General features: G+C 36.5%; 1 protein-coding gene across 2 annotated transcripts in view; it reads left to right on the top strand.

The window, feature by feature from the left end:
• Nucleotides 1-19,924, top strand: part of USP34 (ubiquitin specific peptidase 34) — a 241,337-nt gene that overhangs the window by 79,860 nt on the left and 141,553 nt on the right. For both annotated transcript variants that reach the window (XM_037048000.1, XM_037048001.1), the window contains exons 9-16: nucleotides 3,124-3,205; nucleotides 3,289-3,381; nucleotides 7,888-8,013; nucleotides 8,193-8,322; nucleotides 8,789-8,824; nucleotides 9,148-9,278; nucleotides 9,587-10,197; nucleotides 16,354-16,568. In XM_037048000.1, coding sequence (XP_036903895.1) covers nucleotides 3,124-3,205; nucleotides 3,289-3,381; nucleotides 7,888-8,013; nucleotides 8,193-8,322; nucleotides 8,789-8,824; nucleotides 9,148-9,278; nucleotides 9,587-10,197; nucleotides 16,354-16,568 — 1,424 coding nt within the window. The remainder of the gene's footprint in view (nucleotides 1-3,123; nucleotides 3,206-3,288; nucleotides 3,382-7,887; nucleotides 8,014-8,192; nucleotides 8,323-8,788; nucleotides 8,825-9,147; nucleotides 9,279-9,586; nucleotides 10,198-16,353; nucleotides 16,569-19,924) is intronic.

The following is a 19,924-nucleotide window of genomic DNA, read 5'->3' as shown; positions in this document are numbered from 1 at the left end:
GTATTAAAGAAATTGAATCATAAATTTATAACCTTCTGAAACAGAAAGCACCAGGCACATATATGTTTACTTGTGAATTCCACCAAATATTTAAGGAAGAAATGATAGTACTGTAGTTTCTTTCAGAAAATACACGTAGAGGGAATCTTGCTTTACTTACTCTTTGAGTCCAACATTACACAAGACAAAGACATTACGAAAAAGCAAAAAGTACATACCAGTATTTCTTATGAACACAGATGTGAAAGCCTTCACAAAATATTAGCAAATGAAACATAGCAATGTGTAAAAAAGAATTATACACTATGACCAAGTGTGATTTATCTCAAATATGCAGGCTGATTCACCTTTTCAAAATTAATGATTGTAATTCATCATACCAATAAACTAAAGAAAAATCACATAGTTATATGAAGAGCATTTGACAAAATCACTCATTTGTGATAAAAACTCTTAGTGAACTAGAAATAAAGGAGAACATCTTCAGCATGCTAAAGAATGTCTACAAAAACCTACAGCCAGCACCATACTTAATGGTGAGAAGCTCAGAGCTTTTCCACTAAGATCAGGAACAAGAAAAGGATGTCCCTCTCACCACTTCTTTTCTTCATTTTGCTGGAAGTCCTACCTAATGCAATAAGGCAAGAAAGGGAAATGAAAGGTTACAGATGAGGAGTAAATAAAACTCTTTGATATCAGAACTCTGATAAAAGATACCAAAGAATAAATAAATGGAAAGGTATTCCATGTCAGTGAATAGAAAGATTCAAAATTTTAAAGATACGATATCAGTTCCTCCCAACTTGATCTGTACATTCAGTGTAGTCTCAGTCCCAATAATTTATTTTGAGACTGTAAACTAATGTTAAAGTTTATATGGAGAGGCAAAAGACCCAGAATAACCAACACAATATTGAAAGGAAAAGCACCAAATTGGAGGTTTTGTACTTCGAGATTTATTATAAAGCTATAGTAATTTAGGCAGTGTGGTTTTGGCCAAAGAATAGACAGATCAGTGGAACAGGGCAGAGAGGTCAGAAACAGACCCTTATAAATATAGTCCATTGTGCAATGGAGCAGGGCCAGCCTTTTCAACAAGTGGTGCTGAAACAATTGAACAACCCCATGTTTAAAAAAAAAAGAATCTAGACACAGACCTTAAACCCTTCACAAAAGTCAATGCAATGGATTACACATCTAAACATAAAATGCAAAACCATAAATCTCCTAGAAGATAATACAAGAGAAAACCTAGATGGCCTGGGGTATGATGACCTTTTGGATACAGTACCATGATTCATCAAAGACAGAATTGATACGCTGGATTTCATTAAAATTAAAAACTTCTGCTTTTCTGAAAACAATTGTCAAGAGCATAAGAAGACAAGCCATGTGCAAGGGAAAAATATTTGCAAAACACACATCTGATAAAGGACTGTTCTCAAAAGTATACAAACGAGTCTTAAAATTCAGCAATATGAAAACAACCTGATTAAAAAATATACCAAAGACTTTTTAATAGACATCTCATCAAAAAAGATACCAAACACAGCTGGCAAATAAGCACAGGAAAAGATGCTGCACACCCTTTTTTATCAGGGAAATGCAAATTAAAATAACAATAAGATTCTATCATAGAACTATTAGAATGGTCAAAATCTAGGATACTTATAGTACCAAATGCTGACAGGAATGTAGAGCAACAGAAGTCTCATCCATTGCTGGTGGGAATGCAAGAAAGGCACAGCTACTTTAGAAGACAGTTTGGTAGTTTCATACAAAGCTCAACATCCTCATCATATGATCCAGCAGTCATGTTCCCTGGTATTTACCTAAAGGAGTAGAATACACATGTCCACACAAAAACCTGCACATGGGTATTTATAGTAGCTTTATTCATAATTGCTGAAACCTAGAAGAAACCAATGATCATTGATAAGTGTAACAAATGGGTAAATCTTATGTTGAGTGAAAAGCCAGATTTAAAAAATTTTGAGTGCATACTGTATCACTGTGTTTTATACGTAAAGTTCTAGGAGACGAAAACTAATCTCTAATAATAGAAAGCAGGTCACTAGTTAGGGTATGGGGTTGTGAGGCTGAAAAGGGGATGGATTACCAAGGGGCATAGAGAAACTGGTTGATTACATGTTTGTTATCTGGATGGTGCTGATGGATTCGTAGATGCATACTTAAGCTTTAACTCGTCAAACTGCACACATCAAATACAGGGAGCAGTAAAAGTAGATTTAGAGTTGTCCTCTGGAATACAATATAATAATTAATAAATAATCAGGAATTGACTGTTTCACGTACAAAAAAAGTAAACTTACTTTTGCCCCACCCTGTATATTCAGTTTATTAGATGTCATGTATATTTCAAAGCTGTAAGAGATAACTGATAAACCCATGCTACCTTATTGGTAGAACTAACAGAAGAGGTTAACTTGTATGCTAGTGAAAGAGTTATTCCTCTAAAAAGGAGTGGATTTTAAGTAGTTCTTAAAATATGAATGGTAATCTAAAATTGTTGTAAAATAAAATTTTTTGAAATGAAGGAAAATATGTTGGTAAATGTAACTAAGTTGTTATGAACTATCAGGAACTATCCCTTGTTATTTTTGGACAACATTAGTGGAATCTTCATCAGTATCAGGCAAGAGACATGCAGTTTGGCTTGGAGATAATTTTTTTCCATCATTTTGCTAATCTACTTTCCTGATGGTACCTTACTGTAGAGGTTATATAGGAAAACCTTCCCTGACCATTTCAGTGCCTACTATAGAAATTGAAAAGTGGGAAGGCAGGATTGTCTTTGAGCAGGAAAATATACTGCTTATTATATGTTAACACTTGGTATTCTCACCTGTGTACCTGGTTTAAGTTGTTACTCTAACTTTGTAGAAAATTTTTTTTTTTTGCTTTATAAAGTTAGATAGTATTACCATTTCTTATTTTTGTTATTCTTTGTGTAATACTCTAAATAGTTAATTGTATATAGTCACTGCCTTATAATTTGTATGTGAACACATTTAGTTTTTCAGCTCTGTCTGCCTTTTAGACATGGGAAAGAGTGATACTAATTTTTTAAATGTATTAACTGTTTTTATTATTTGATTTTAGGTCCATTGCAAAAGAACTTGCAGACTGGCTTATAAGCAACAATGTAGTAGAGCATATATTTGGACCAAATTTACATATTGAGGTTTGTGGATGTTTAAGACTTCTCTGTTGTGTTAAGACAGAAGACTTTTAAAAAATTAACTATAATAAATTTTTCTTTTCCAGATTATCAAACAGTGCCAAGTGATTTTGAATTTTTTGGCAGCTGAAGGGCGATTGAGTACTCAGCATATTGATTGCATTTGGGCTGCAGCACAGGTACTGTTAACAGCTTACATTTATGGAGTGCCTCCTCATTATGTGTTCTAAGTGCCTTACTCCCCTATGAGACATGGAAAAAGTTAGGAGTAGAACATAAGAAGTCTGACTTCTAGAGTCCAAGTCTTTCTACTATATTACTGGTAAAATGAAAGGAAATGAGCCCTTGTTAGTGTGACTGGTTCAGTTGGTTGGATGTCACCTCTCAAACTTAAATGTCGCTGGTTTGATTCCCAGTCAGGGCACATATAGAAAGTAGCAGATTGATGTTTCCTCCTTGACGTCAATGTTTCTCTCCCTATCCTTTCCTTCCCTTTCCCGCTCTCTAAAAGACCAGAAATGAAAATTTATTTTAAAAAAATTAAAGGAAATTAATTAGTTGATTAGGGGTTCTTAACAAAACTATTTGGTTTATTAAGAAACATTTTTCTATTTTTTTCATTTATATACTAAATCCTTTTGGGAATGTTGTATCGGTATATTTCTTTTCTATTGTTTTCTTTTTTAATCTAATTTTTGGATAGGCATATATCCTCATGGTTCAAAATCAAAAAGTAAATAAATATAAAAGGATATATTGGCCCTGGCTGGTGTAGCTTAGTGTATTGAGCATGGGCCTGTGAAGCAAAGGGTTGCTGGTTCAATTCCCAGTCAGGGCACATGCCTGGGTTGCAGGCCAGGTCCCCAGAAGGGGACACATGAGAGGCAACTACACATTGACATTTCTCTCCCACTCTTTCTCCTTCCCTTTCCCTCTCTCTAAAAATAAATAAATAAAGTATTTTTAAAAAGGATATATTACATGTTTTCCTATTCCTGCCCTTGTCTCCCAGGCATACAGTTCATATCCTCTCAGGTGCTTCATGGATTTTCTATACAAATAGCTAATTGTAAGCATCTTTTCTTCCCTTGTCGTTGTCTTTTTCACAGATATCACATATTACATGGGCATGTCTTTTTTCCCTTAATCTATCCTGGAGATTATTCTATATCAATATATCAAACTTTCTTTTTAAAGATGTCATTGTACTTCATTATATGCATTGCACTATAATTTATGTAACCATCTTTTTCCATAGGTCTTATTTTACCACAGTCTTTTCTATTATACAAATGATACAATAAGTAGCTTCTAACATAGTCATTTCATCCATGTGCAGATATTATGTAGGATTAGTCTCTACTTAGAATCATTAGGTTAAAGCATGTATGTAATTTATTTTTGGTAGATAATGGTGTGATGGTGGCACATTTCCTTTATCTTATTTTTTAAGATATTATTTATTTCCTTTTTAGAGAGAGGGGAAGGGAGGAAGAGAGGGAGAGAAACATCACTGTGAGGAAGAGAGGGAGAGAAACATCACTGTGTGGTTGCTTCTTGAGCGCCCCCTACTGGGGGCCTGGCCCACAAGCCAGGCATGTGTCCTGACCAGGAATTGAACCGGCAACCCTTGGTTTGCAGGTCAGTGCTCAATCCACTGAGCCACACCAGCCAGGGCATCTTTTATTGTCAATACATTGTGTTCTGAACCTTCTTGGTATTTGCTAAACTGATTAATAAAAGGTGGTCTTTGGTATTTTAAATTTGCATTTCTTTTATATGAATCAAGTTGAAAATATTGTGTTTAGATGCCATTTTTGTGTTTTTTTGAAACTGTTTATATAGTATTTGTTATTTTCATTTTTATTACATGAAATTGGCCTTTTGTCTGTTACGAATTATGATATCTACTTTGTTGTCTTTTGCTTTGCTTAAGTTTGCTTTTGCTGATTATTTTCAAGTGTTTTGCTTCAAATTTGTGGTTGGATTTTTTTATGGTCTGCGGATATTAACAGTTCATGGAATCTGTGTATAAAATTTAGTATTTAAGTAAACAAAATATCTAAATTGTTATTTTAAACTCTTAAAAGTGAAATATCCACCAGAATGCAGTAATTATATTTCAAAATTACATATATGAAACAAGTCTGTGAGTTTTACAGCTTATTATTACTTATTAAATATGTAAAAGATTAGTTACTGTTACAAGTAATAACTGTTATAATAAAAATATACAAAAGATACTTTTGCACATTTTTGTAATTGATATGCTTGATCTTTGAAATGTTTTTACAAAAATAAAAAAATAAAATATTGTTTTTTTAAGTATATTTTATTGGTTATGCTATTACACTTGCCCCAGTTTTCCCCCTCTGTATTCCCTCCATTATGTACTTCCCTACCCTCCGGCATTCCCTCCTAGCCCCTTAGTTTCTGCCCATGGGTTGTACATACAAATTCTTTGGCTTCTCCATTTCCTATTCTATTCTTACCATGACACTGTATATTTAGTGTCTACTATTCATGCCTCTTATTCCCTGTACCTTTTTACCCTATTCTCCCCTCTCCTCTTCCCTGCTGATAATACTCCTTGTGATCTCCATTTCTATGATTCTATTCCTGTTCTAATTGTTTGCTTAGATTTTGTTTTTGTTTTTTAGGTTCAGTTGTTGATAGATGTAACTTGTCATTTTACTGTTCATAGTGTTTGATCTTTTTCTTTTTCTTAGATAAGTCCCTTTCACATTTCATATACTAAGTGCTTGGTGATGATAAACTTCTTTGACTTGACCTTATCTGGGAAGCACTTTATCTTCCCTTCTATTCTAAATGATAGCTTTGCTGGATAGAGTAATCTTGGATGTAGGTCCTTACCTTTCATGACTTGGAATACTTCTTTCCAGTCCCTTCTTGTAAGGTTTCTCTTGAGACATCAGTTAATAGTTTTATAGGAACTCCTTTTTAGATAACTGTCTTCTTTTCTCTTGCTGCTTTTAAGATTCTTTTCTTTTCTTTAATCTTGGGTAATGTAAGTGTGATGTGTCTTAGTGTGTTCCTCTTTGGGTCCAACTTCTTTGGGACTTTCTGGGCTTTCTGGACTTCTTGGAAGTTTTATTTCCTTTGCCAGATTGGGGAAGTTCTGCTTCATTATTTTTTCAAGTGAGTTTTCCATTTCTTGCTCTTCCTCTTCTCCTTCTGGCACCCCTGTGATTCAGATGTTGGAGCATTTGAAGTTGTCCCAGAGGTTCCTAAGCCTCTCCTCATTTTTTTGAATTCTGGTTTCTGCATTCTGTTCTTGTTGAATGTTTATTTCTTCCTTTTGCTCCAAATCATTGATTTGAGTCTCCCAGTTTCCTCCTCTTCACTGTTGGTTCCTTGTATATTTTTCTTTATTGCACTTTGGGTAGCCTTCATTTCTTCCTTCATTTTGAGAATGAACTCAATCATTTCTGTGAGCATCCTGATTACCAGTGTTTTGAACTCTGCATTTGATAGGCTAGCTATCTCTTTGTTGCTTAGTTGCTTTTCTGGAGTTTTGATCTGTTCTTTCATTTGGGCCATATTTCTTTGCCTCAGTGAAACTATTGTGTTGTAAGGGGTAGAGCCTTAGGTGTTCAGCAGGGCAGGCAACCCACATCGTTGTGTTGTGGTGCTGTATGTGGGGAAGGGGTCTGAGAGGGAGCAATGCTGCTTTCTTGGCTCTTGTCTGGCTTTCAGTCACTTCCTCTGATACCCACAGGCATAATGCGCCCTTCTGGTGCTAGTTCCAGGGTGGGTAGTTTTGTGTTTGTACTAGGATCCTGAGGCTCTCTCCAACGTACTCTCCTGTAAGGATGGGAGTTTCTTCCAGTGCTGCAATTGCCACAGGTTCTTACAGCCAGTGATTTTTGAGGTTTTAGTGTCCTATGCTGGAACCCTGGGTTGTGCTTTCTCTCTCTCTCCCCAGTTGTTCCACCCAGTTTATCCACATGGAAATCTGGGACTGCCAGCCGCCGTCTCACCCACATAATACTCCAGCCACAGTGTTGCTGGTCATCCTTTCTACCCTAGGGCCTGTCTTCATCTCTCCTGTGATCTGGATGTTTCTTTAACTCCGTGGGTGTTGGATTTCCATACAGTTGGATTTTCTGGCCATTCTGGGTTTTTTTTTTTAAAAAAAATATTTATTTATTTATCTTTAGAGGGGAAGGGAAGGAGAGAGGAAGAGAAACATCAATGTATGGTTGCTTCTCGTGCATCCCCTGCTGGGAACTGGCCCCTGCCGGGAACTGGCCTGCAACCCAGGCATGTGCCCTGACTGGGAATTGAACCGAGATCATCTGGTTCGCTGTTTTTAAGTTTGTTGTCCTTGTTTTGATTATGTGAGAAGGCGAAGTGTATCTATGTACGACTTCATCCTGGCTGAAAAAAATTTTTTGAAATGCACACTGATGTGATGACAGCGGTCATAATACACTAACAGAGTAGTTTTGAATGAAGTTCAAAACAACTAAGTGCTACTAGAGTCATGTTAAGGAAGAAAACAAATGAACTTTTTGGCCAATTCGTGTAGCAACCACCTGGGCTTTTAAAACAAACACTAAGACTTTAAAAAATACAAACTGTATTAAAACTTTTTTGTTACTAGATTATTTATTTATGTAGGGTAATTATTTTTTACTATTGTCTCTACCTTTATTTTGTAGTTGAAACATTGTAGTCGTTATATACATGATTTATTTCCTTCACTCATCAAGAATTTGGATCCAGTACCACTTAGACATCTTCTCAATCTAGTCTCAGCTCTTGAGCCAAGTGTTCATACTGAACAGGTAATTTATTCAAAATGTAATGATATATATTTTACTAATATAAAAATTTACTTGTGATTCATATAATTTAACCTGTAGTTTATTATGATTAGCATTTCAATTAAGGAAAAGGATATTAAATTTATTACAATGTTGCCTAAAACCTCTAATTTCAACCTTTCTTCTTTTTGTTTTTTAAGACATTGTACTTGGCATCGATGTTAATTAAAGCATTATGGAATAATGCACTAGCAGCTAAGGCTCAGCTATCTAAACAGAGTTCTTTTGCATCTTTATTAAATACCAATCTTCCCATTGGAAATAAGAAAGGTTAGTAAAGTATAATGTGTTTTTTAAAGTAAGATATCCAAGGTTTTATAGCTCAAATTTGAAGTAGTTTCTGCTAAGTAGTTCAATCAGTTCAACCTTAATTTCAAAATAAGTTTGAGATAGGCACCATAGTGTTTGTGAAAGTGTAAATAAATTGGGGTTAGTTCATCTTTTTTACTCTCATTTCAAGTATTTTATATATATGCTTTTTACATGTATGAAGCTTTTTAGGACTCTCTAAAACTTCATCAACTTTACCCCAATTTTTGTCACCTGGTACTGTATACTACTCTTAGGCTTTTCTGTGCAGGCACCCACAACTACTACTGCAGGTGGTAGGGACTTAATTACTGCAGATTTCCCTGCCTGTATCTTATTGATTATGTAATAAGAACAACTGATATGCTGTCCCAAGTAAGCTGAGTCATTTAGAATATTTCCCTCCTGTTTTTTCCTTTTCCTTCAGAGGAAGAAGAGCTGAGGAGAGCAGCTCCATCACCTTGTAAGTTGGGTCTTAGAAGTGCATGGCAAGATGACTTATACTCATGTTGACGATGGTCATTAGTTAATTGATTTTATATATTTTCATCAGAGTCATTAAGTTCATTTTGAGCAGAAGATGTAAATCTTTAACTAGTTACCCAGCTCTCCCTTTTTGTTTAAACTATTAGTATCTTGGTTTAATTTGATCCTCCTTGACAAATGTTATATTTTTGACTACTTAGCATGAAGCTTTAGTAAATCAAAGAATTAAAGAATTGTGTCATTCTGATAGGTCTATGTTAATATACATTAGAAATAAAACAAAAAATCTATTTAATGTAGGGTCACCTGCAGCTAGCCCTCAGAGCAGTGATAACAGTGATACGCATCAAAGTGGAGGCAGTGACATTGAAATGGATGAGCAACTTATTAATAGAACCAAACATGTGCAACAGCGACTTTCAGACACAGAGGTATGAAAAATGTCTGCCCCACCACCCTATGCCACCCCAAAGTGATTTTTGGATTTTTGCCATATGTACCTTTGAACTAGGAATATAAACATGATATATTTTTAGGTCTTATCTCTCTTTTAAGAGGCCCTCAATAAAAGGACCTCTTTTATTGAGGTTCTTTACTTTGAGTTTTTCATTCCATTTGTATTGTTCAGAGGAATGAGTCAGGACTGTAGCAGCCTTTTAAAAAGTATATTGTGTTAATATCAGTTATTTTTTCTTACTAGTGTAAATATTTAGTTAAATCTATTTGTCTCTAAATACAGGAATCCATGCAGGGAAGTTCTGATGAAACTGCCAACAGCGGTGAAGATGGAAGCAGTGGTCCTGGTAGCAGCAGTGGGCATAGTGATGGCTCTAGCAATGAAGTGAATTCTAGCCATGCAAGCCAGTCAGCTGGGAGCCCTGGTAGTGAGGTACACTCAGAAGACATTGCAGATATTGAAGCCCTTAAAGAAGAAGATGAAGATGACGATCATGGTCATAATCCTTCTAAAAGTAGTTGTGGTGCAGATCTTCGGAACAGAAAGTTAGAAAGTCAAGCAGGCATTTGCTTAGGGGATTCACAAGGTCCATCAGAAAGAAGTGGGACAAGCAATGGAACAGGAAAAGACCTGGTTTTTAACACTGAGTCACTGCCATCGGTAGATAATCGAATACGAATGCTAGATGCCTGTTCACACTCTGAAGACCCAGAACATGATATTTCAGGGGAAATGAATGCTGCTCATATAGCACAAGCATCTCAGGAATCATGTATTACACGCACTGGGGACTTTCTTGGGGAAACCATTGGAAATGAATTATTTAATTGTCGGCAGTTCATTGGTCCACAGCATCACCACCATCATCACCACCATCATCACCACCATGATGGGTAAGTCTGCTAAAAATAAAAACATAAAAAAACATAAAACTTATATTTCCTTCAGGGAAGTAATTCCAGCTTGTATTTATTAATTTATAATTATTATAAATGAATAGATCAGTGCTTTTCAATAGATCTGTAATGTAAACTATAAGTACATACCAAAAATGTAGAAATTTTAATTTTCTGTTGGGTATATTTTAAAAAGCAAAATGAAGCAGGAGAGATTAATTTTAATTTTAAATTTTATTTTAAGCAATAGTATTAGTATCTACAATATTTTATACTTATAATACATCTCCGTTTAGACAAGCTACCTAAAAAATTATTTTTGCCTTGATTGGTGTGGCTCAGTGGATTGGACATCATCTTGCAAACCAAAAGGATATGGGTTAGATTCTGGGTCAGGGCACATGGCCTGGGTTTGCAGGAGGTGTGGGTGGCAACTGATAGATGTTTTTCCCTCTCTTTCTCCCTCCTTTCCCATCTCCCTGAAATGAATAAATAAAATCTTAAAAACAGTGTTTTTTTCCTTTTAAATTACAGTTGACTTACATTATATTAGTTTCAGGTGTAGAACCTGTGATTAGACATTTAATAACTTAAGAAGTGATCACCCTAATAAACCCATTTGACACCACATACAGTTATTAAAGTATTATTAATTATATTCCCTATGCTCTTACTTTATAGCCCTGTGACTATTCTATAACTACCAATTTGTACTTCTAAATCGCTTCACTGTTTTCACCCATCTCCCCAACCCCTCTCCTGTTGAGCAACCATCAAAATGTTCTCTGTATCTATGAGTCCATTTCTTTTGTTTGTTTATTTTGCTTTTTAGATTCTACATATAAGTGAAATCATCTAGCATTTGTCTTTTCTCTTTCTGACTTAATTCACTTAGCATTGTATCTCCTAGATCCATTCATGTTGTTGTGAATGGCAAGATTTCATTTTGTTTTATGACTGAAGCCCAGTGGTACAGCCTCCCTGATCACCTGAGATGGGCGCTCCAGGTGTGCCCCAGTGTGGGCTACATTCACTTCCCTGTGTAGTTGAGTCTTGATTGCTGTTGGCACGTCACTGGAAGGGATTGACCCCCAGGCCATTCAGCTACAAGGATTGGCTGTGCGTATGGCGAAGGAGCTGCTCTGCAGGGGCTGACCCCGTAGAGCAGTACTTGCTTCAGTGGGGCCTTGGTGCTAGCTGAGTCTGCCCCTTGTGTTGTTGCTTGTGGAGGTGGTTGAGTTGTAATCCAGTGTGGTCTGAAACTATCCGCTGGGTACACTGGTTCTGAGGCCTCCCAAGAGGTGCAAGGGCAGCCACAACCTATATCCTGGTCAGGGCCACCTAGTGTGAGCTACAAAGCAATCTTCAGATAGCTGCTACCTTGTGCTCGTATGGGATATAGAGAGTGCTGATGCTGTTTGAGAAATTTCATGAAAGCTTGAAATGTGAACCAAGAGAGGCTGTTTGTGTGGAACAGTCCCTGGAAATGGCTTGGGGTCCAAAAGTTGCGTGGGTCAAGATCTCAGGTGGGTGGAACATTGTTAGCCTAGTTGATGGAGACTCAGATATGGCATTGGCCTGCTAGCTTTGTGGGTGGAGGGCTCTGCAAAGGGATAACAGCCTCTGCCAACACTTCTGTCTAGGAGAAAGCTGCTCCTCCAGCCTTTGTCCTGAAGCCAGACAATTCAGTTCCTCCCCATTTGTCCCTGGCACCTTTCCAGCAGTTCCCCCAGCAGTGGAGCTCATAGAGAGTCTGAGTGAGTCAGTGTGCAAGCCCTTTAAGAGAAAAGTCTAGGAATCCAGGAGTCCTTTTGTCTCACTCAGCCATAGTCTCTGCTGGTTTTTATAGCCAGAAGTTATGGAGATTTCTATTGCCATCACTGGAATCCTGGGCTGAGGGTACTGATTGATTGGGACTGGGATCTTTTTTTTAATGCTTTTGAAGTCCTCACTAAGTTCCTTGAGCATCATTATAACCTGTATTTTGAACTCTTGCATCTGATAGGTTGCTTATCTCCATTGCATTTAGCTCTTTTTCTGGTTTTGATCTATTCTGGCATTTGGGCCATGTTTTTTGACTCCTCATTTTGGCAGCCTCCCTGTGTTTGTGTCTGTGTATTAGAGCTGCTTTGACTCCATGTCTTGGTAGTGTGGCCTGCTTTAGTAGGTGTCCTATAGAGTCCAGTGACACTGCCTTCTCTGTCACCCAACCTGGGTATTCTAGGTGCACTCTTCATGTGTGCTGAGTACACCCTACCCTCCTTTTTTAGTTGCTCCTTGGATGCTGTTGCAGATCAACAGGAGAGATTTACCTAGGCTAATCAGTTGCACAGATTGGCTGTGACCACTTATGACAAACCTCCACCCACTGTGAAGGATGAGTTGTGCAGGGGCAGGGTGTGGTTCTCTGACATGGTCTGTAGCTGTCCAGTGGTTGTGCTCACCCTGCAGTTTCCAGGTGGTAGAGGCCATGGTTAGCCCCTACCTGTGTTTTGCTCTGGGCCACCCTGCCTCAGCCATAAAGCAGTCTGAGATGGCTGCTAATTGTGCTGAGCTTGGAGATTTCCAGGCAAAGCCAAGCTGTGAATCTAGGGTAGGGGATGCTAGTACCAGGCCTGGGGCTCACTGAGGCCAGCTGTTGCTTGTTTGAGTGGATTTTGGAAGTTGTAAAGCATAAGCCAAAACCAGCCATTCATATGGAAAAGTAGTTTGGGTGGGCTCATAAATTGGGTGGGGCAGAGCCTTTGGGGATTTCCAAGGAGGGTCAAACAAAGCCAGGTGGATAGAGTCTCAGGTATTGCAAGAGCTTACCAGATCTTCGGGTGGAGGGTTTAGAAAAGGGAAAATGGTCTCTACTTGCCTTGATGCTAGACACTTCAGTTTCTCCCTGTATGTGACTGATGCCTTTCAAGATGCTTACCCAGTGCTGTATCTCAAAAGGATTGAGTATGAGTAAATGGGTCCATGTGTGGGTTCTTAAAAGAAACTGCTTGGGGCTCTAGAAGTTTCTTCCACCAACTCGATCCCTGCTGGTTTTTGTAGCCAGAAGTTATGGGGACTTATCTTCCTGGTACTGGAACCCTGGGCTGGGTTCCAGGTGTGGAACTGGAATTCCTTGCTCCTGAGATAATCCTCCTGAATTTTTATCCACCACACGTGGGTGAGAGAGAGTCCAGCCCATTACGCATCTGCACCCCTCATACCAGTTTGGATGGATGTGGTTTTTTTTAACTCTGTAGTTGTCAGACTTCCATTCCACTCAATTTCTGATGATTGAGTCATGGTGGTTCTGTTTTTTAGTTGTAATTTTGATGTAGTTGTGGGAGGAGGCAAGCCATGTGTGCCTATGCTGCCATCTTGAACAGAAGTCCTCCTGTCTTGATTTTTAATCACTATAGGTGGGGTGTGAGACCAGCACATTTCCATTTTTCTATCCAAGCCCAAAAGTGGCTTCTTTTTTATATCTTTCTGTTCAGCAGATTTCAGGTGTTTTGGATATTGGTTATTCTTTAATTTACTTGTCATTTTGATGTGGTTGTGGGAGGTTCGGAGTACTGCATTTACCTACTCTGCCATCTTGACTGGAATCTAGACCAGCCACTTCTTATGTATTCAGTGGCCACATGTAGTTTAGTAGCTATCATTGGATAACACAGATCTGTATTTTCAACTGCTTATAATAATTTCTTATGAGCCAGGTATAACACTGCTCATGGGAATTTTCACAAAAGTGTGATTCTGAAAAGGGAAATTGTACACATATTATAATTTTAGGGTGTTTTAATAAAAGGATAAAGCTTTACCCTGGTTGGTGTGGCTCAGTGGGTTGAGTGCCCCCCAAGAACCAAAAGGTCACCAGTTTAATTCCCAGTTGAGGCACATACCCTGGTTGCAGGGTAGGTCCCCAGTTGGGGAGGTGTGAGAGCTAACCAATTGATGTATCTTACACACATCAATGCCCTCTCTCTCTTTATCATTCTCTTCCCCTTTCTCTCAAAAAATAAATGCAATCTTTAAAAAAAAAGATAAACTCTCGGCATAAAACTTTTTATCTGTGAAATGCACCTATGGTATTTAATAGTGATTTTCTCACTAGTGTTCCAATATTAGGCAAAGTACTTAATTTTTCTGTTTATCATTTTCTCATCTATAAAATAGAACAGTACTGTCAATACTTAGGTCATTTACTTATTGTGAGCATTTCATAGGCTAACGTCATTGGAATATAGGAACTCCGTATACGTGGTCTGTCCAGAAAAAGTCCAGCTATTGTTAATATAACAGCAATTTGCATGACATCATTGTAACCTGACAGCCAAGGAGAATGGACTGGAATGCACCTGCATGAACAATGATGACTTCACTGTACTAGTCAGTGTGGACAGTAAACACCCATTGAGTGGACATGTGTATTGTGTGACCATCACATTCAAAATGAATGAGTGAGTAGAGCAATGAATCTGCATCAAATTTTGCTTTAAGCTTGAACATTTCTCTGCGGAAACTATTTAGATGATTCAGAAGTCCGCAGCTACTGGCATCTGGTGATTGGCAGCTTCAGCACAATGTGCCCGCTCATGGAACATGTCTTATGCAAAATGTATTGGCAAAACATCAAATCACTCAGGTTACTCAGACCCCCTACAGCCCAGATTTGGTTCCCTGTACTTCTGGCTTTTCCCAAAGCTGAAATCACCTTTGAAAGGGAAGGGATTTCAGACCATTGATGAGATTCAGGAAAATCCAAAGGGGCAGCTGCTGGCAATTAGGAGAACACCTAACCTGTGTCAGGTCCCAAGGTACCTACTTTGAAGGCAACTGAGGCATCATTGTCTGTGTACAGCTTTTCTTGTATCTTCTTTAATAGATGTCTCTATTTTTCATGTTGTGTAGCTGGATATTTTTCTGGACAGACCTTATATGTTGCTATTTATTATTACTGTTATTCCAAGTAGTTGTGTTTGAGTTGATGAAATAATGAATATATGTTTTATCAGGATGAGTATTCTTAGATTTGACAATTTGCCAGGCCTTTCAGAATTCAGTTTGATTATTGGGGAGAAATACATGTTCACTGGTACTTGTATTTCCTTTGGCACTTTATTTCCTTTGCTTGTTATCATTAATTCAGTTTAAGATGATGTTTCTCAGCCTTGGTACTACTGACATTTTTGGACCAGATAATTAATTGCTTTGTATTCCCAGCAGTGTGAGTGCTGCCCTGTGCATTGTGGTACATTTAGCAGCATCCCTAGCCTCTATCGCTGGATGCCAGCATTATGTGTCCACTTTTGATAACCAGAAATGGGCCTAGATGTTGCCAGATAAAGTCCCTCCCAGGGGCCAGAGTCACCTGTGATTGAGAATTACTGGTTAGGGTCTGACATTATAGATAGACATTCTATATCTATGCACTCCTTTGAGAGCTCATACTGAAGATGAAGGAATTTGTTTCTAAGACTGAAGTGAAAAATAATTGTCATATTGTAAATGTCTTTTAGTCTTCTAACCCAAAACTAACCCATGATCCCAGAAGACATAATGATTTTGTTTTTCTTAGCATTTTGCATATTCTTTGTGGATGGTACTACTTGTGAGTCTAAGTCACTTGTGAACTTTTCCTTATTTTATTTTTTCATTCTTTTGTCTTTATATCCTTAGAGCATCCAGTATAGTTATGTTTTAGAAGTGATACTTAAAAGATGTTTATTGAGTTAAAAGTTCCTCAGTTAACAACTTTTAGATTGCAGCCTTAAATTGAAATATTTTCCCGGTAGCTACCTTATTTGATTCTGTAGTCATATGAGTAAATGTAAGCAAAATTTAAAGTTCACATTGTGATTTGAGTTTATAGAATAATTATATAAAAGTGAGTTTCCTGTTCTTATTTAAAATTATTGTCTTTGAAGTTTTTGTGAAATTCGTTGATGGGTCAGGTAACGTGGGTATATTGTAAAATTAATATATAGTTCTGATATTGTGGTCTTTTTAGTTTTTGTAAAGCTGTTAACATATTATACTATTTAAAAAACAAATGTAGCTTTGTATTCTTGAGTGTAACTTGTGCCAAATGTTTTGAGAGATGTTTTTGGTATTCACAAACTCTGTTTAAATAATGTAATTAGTAATTTTGTGCTCTTCTCTGTGTTATAGGCATATGGTTGATGATATGCTAAGTGCAGATGATGTCAGTTGCAGTAGCTCCCAGGTCAGTGCAAAATCAGAAAAAAATATGGCTGATTTTGATGGTGAAGAGTCTGGGTGTGAAGAGGAGCTAGTTCAGATTAATTCACATGCAGAGCTAACATCTCATCTCCAACAACATCTTCCTAATTTAGCATCTATTTACCATGAACATCTTAGTCAAGGTAAGGTTCTGTAGTAAGTAAAATATATTACTTTCTTTAAAATAGGAATAATTTATATTACACTGTTAAAATGAATCAACAGTTAATATTATGATAAATGTTTTTGCCAAATAGTTTCATACGGTAGTTTTCTTTTTAAGGGAATGAAATTATTAAGAATATTCCATCAAGAATATAAAGGCTGCAGTTCCATCCAGAGATACTTAGCTAGAAGAAATATTTTTAAATGTATTAAAATTATAGGTTTGTATTGTAGAAAATAAATAACTTCATTACATTTTATATTCATAAATTATATGATCAAAAAGTAGATTACACAGGATCATATGTTATATTCTGTTTATGTAAAATGTCTAGCCTGGGGCTGGGAAGGGTTGGGGAGAAATAAGAGAAAAGGTGAGTACTAAAGGCCAAGGTGTTTCTTTCACCTGAGATGATAAAAAATCTTCAAAAACAATGGTTCTAATCGTTCTAAATGAATCTAAAAATATAATAGGACATAACAGCTTTAGAAGAATGGAGGCCAGAGGGGGTTAAAGAATAGTAGAAGAAAAAGGAGGAAAGAGAAAAATTAAGGGGAAAAATAGTTGTAGAACTGTAAATGTAAAGGTCTATATATCCAGCATTTTGCTTGGTTAGGTACCACCAGCGCTTGAAAACTTAAGTAAACCTGGTTAAGTAGATTTATTCTAAAAGTCATTATCAAACTTGGAGATAATAATTTGCGTGCCTTGGTGACAACTTAATTATTTCAAATGTTAATTGTACATAATCTAGATAAAGTTACCTTTTTAAAAGACTTTTTGCATTATTGTGATTGTGGAGAAGTGAATAAGATTTAAGATTGAGGTCATTAGATTTTGACACTGCATTATTAAATTTTGGCCATTCTATTTTTACTCCATTTGCCCTTTATTTAGTACTGTATGTGTTTTTACTACATGAAGTTAGAAGTTGAGTAAAATTATTAAATGTATTAATGTTGTCCAAATCTACCTTGTGTTATAACGTATTTAGTACTATAAAGAAGTCTTTCAAAACATTAAGATACTCATTTTGGAAGTGAGCAAAAGATTTGGGTAGTTAATTCATAAAAGAATATAAAGAAATGGTCGAGACCTGGCTGGTGTAGCTCAGTGGATTGAGTGTGGGCCTGCGAAGAATACGATCGCAGTTTGAGTCCCAGTCAGGGCACATGCCTGGTTGCAGGCCAGTTCCCACCGGGGGACACACAAGAGGTAACCATACATTGATATTTCTCTTTCTCTTCTTCCCTTCCCCTCTAAAAATAAATGAATAAAATCTTAAAGAAAAAAAGAAATGGTCAATAAATATGTGAAAAGATTCTCAGTATTTCTAGTCATCTATAAAATGCAAATTTAAACCAGAACACACCTGTTGGAATGGATAATATTAAGGCAAATGATAACGAAGGATACTAAAAATGTAGAGCAGCTAAAACTCTCATGCATAGTTAGTTTGGGAACTGTTTTTATAAGTTTATTATTAGGTTAAATGTGTACCTACCATATAACCTAGCAATTCCTTTTCTAGGTACTTACCAAAAGAAAGGAAAACATAATCACAAAAATATTTGTACATAAATGTTCATACCTGCTTCATTCATGAGAACCTGAACTGGGATTAACTGGTAGATAAATTATGGTATATTTATATAGTTTAATAGTAGTACTCTTCAATGAAAAGGAAAGAACTGCTGATAGAATGCAGCATGAAAGATAAATATCAAAAAGCATTTTTTAAGTAAATGAAGTTAGAAGAGTACACACTATATATAATTTATATGCATTCCTGTAATATTCAAAAGTAATTTATAATGGTTGAATTCTACTCATTGGTTACCTGAGGTTTGGTGGTCAGTTCCAGTTGTAAAAGATCACAAGGGAACTTTATGGGCTGATAGAAATGTTTTCTATCTCATCTTACATTATATATATACACATTCTTAAAAGATTTTTATTTATTTATTTATTTATCTTCAGACGGGAAGGAGAGAGGGGGAGAAACATCAATGTATGGTTGCCTCTCATGTGTCCCCTGCTGGGAACTGGCCTGCAACCCAGGCATGTGCCCTGACTGGGAATCAAACCATGGTTATTTGGTTCGCAGGCCTGCACTCAATCCACTGAGCCACACCAGCCAGGGCATTATCTTACATCATATTTTAATAAAGTTAATTTTAAAAAGTAAATACCAAACAAAAAAACACCCCAAAAGTCAAGCCACAGAGTGGGAAAAAGTATGTCTACCGAAGGGCTTATATCCAGAATATAAAAGAACTTTTACAACTCATTAGTAAGACTACTTAATTAAAAAGTAGGGAATGCTTTATTTCATCAAAGAAGGTGCATAAATGGCTAATAAGCAGCTCCACATCATTAATATTAGGAAAATACAAATAAAAATCACAATGAGATTCTATTTCATACCTATTAGAATGGCTGAAATAAGAGAGTGATCAAAGAATGTTGTGAAGTATGTGGAGGAGCAGGGACTTGTACCCTAATACAGTACTGGTAGGAATGTAAAAGGGCAATACCATATTAGAGAAGAGTTTGACAGTTTCTTTCCATTAAACATACATTTACCTTTTGACCCATTAATTCTACTCCTAAGCATTTGCCTAAGAGGAAGGAAAACAATACATCCATACAAAGACTTGTTATACAATATTTATGGCAGCATTACTCCTGTTAGCCCTAAACTGGAAACTATCCAAATGTTCATTAGCTGATGAATATGTAAACAAAGTGCACTATTTTCACATATGAAATATTATTCTGTAATTAAAAGGAACACACTACTGATAATGTGGTTCAACATGGATGAACCTCAGTAAACATTTTGCCAAGTGAACAAAGTTAGACATAAGACTATATACATACTTTATGATTCCATTTACATGAAATTTCTTCAAAAGGCTAATTTATTAAAAGGAAATTACTACATAAGGGGGTGGATAAACAGACCAGAGCTGGGGAATGGGACCAGGGATTAACTGTAATTAGTTATGAGGGAATGTTTTAGAATGGTGAGAGTGTTCTAAAACTGTGTTGTGGTTATGGTTGCACAATTCTCGTTTTAATGAAATCAATATATGTGTACAATCCAATAGGGAGATTTCATGGTAAAGCAGTTTAAAGACAAAGACAAAGGTTTTTACCTAATATAATAGAACTAGAGAGAATTTATTTAGCCTGGTAACTGAGAAAGTCTGAATTATTATATTGGAATCTTGAATATGAAGTTTTGGGCAAATCATCTCTAATCTAATTAAAAATTTTTTTAAATTTTATTTTAATTGTTGTTCAAGTACAGTTTTCTGTCTTTTACTT

Source organism: Sturnira hondurensis, unplaced genomic scaffold, assembly GCF_014824575.4.
Source record: "Sturnira hondurensis isolate 20B ecotype Veracruz unplaced genomic scaffold, ASM1482457v3 Scaffold0006413, whole genome shotgun sequence".
Classification (NCBI taxonomy): domain Eukaryota; kingdom Metazoa; phylum Chordata; class Mammalia; order Chiroptera; family Phyllostomidae; genus Sturnira; species Sturnira hondurensis.
Note: the sequence above shows the minus strand (reverse complement) of the source record. Positions and strands in the feature narration are given on the sequence as shown.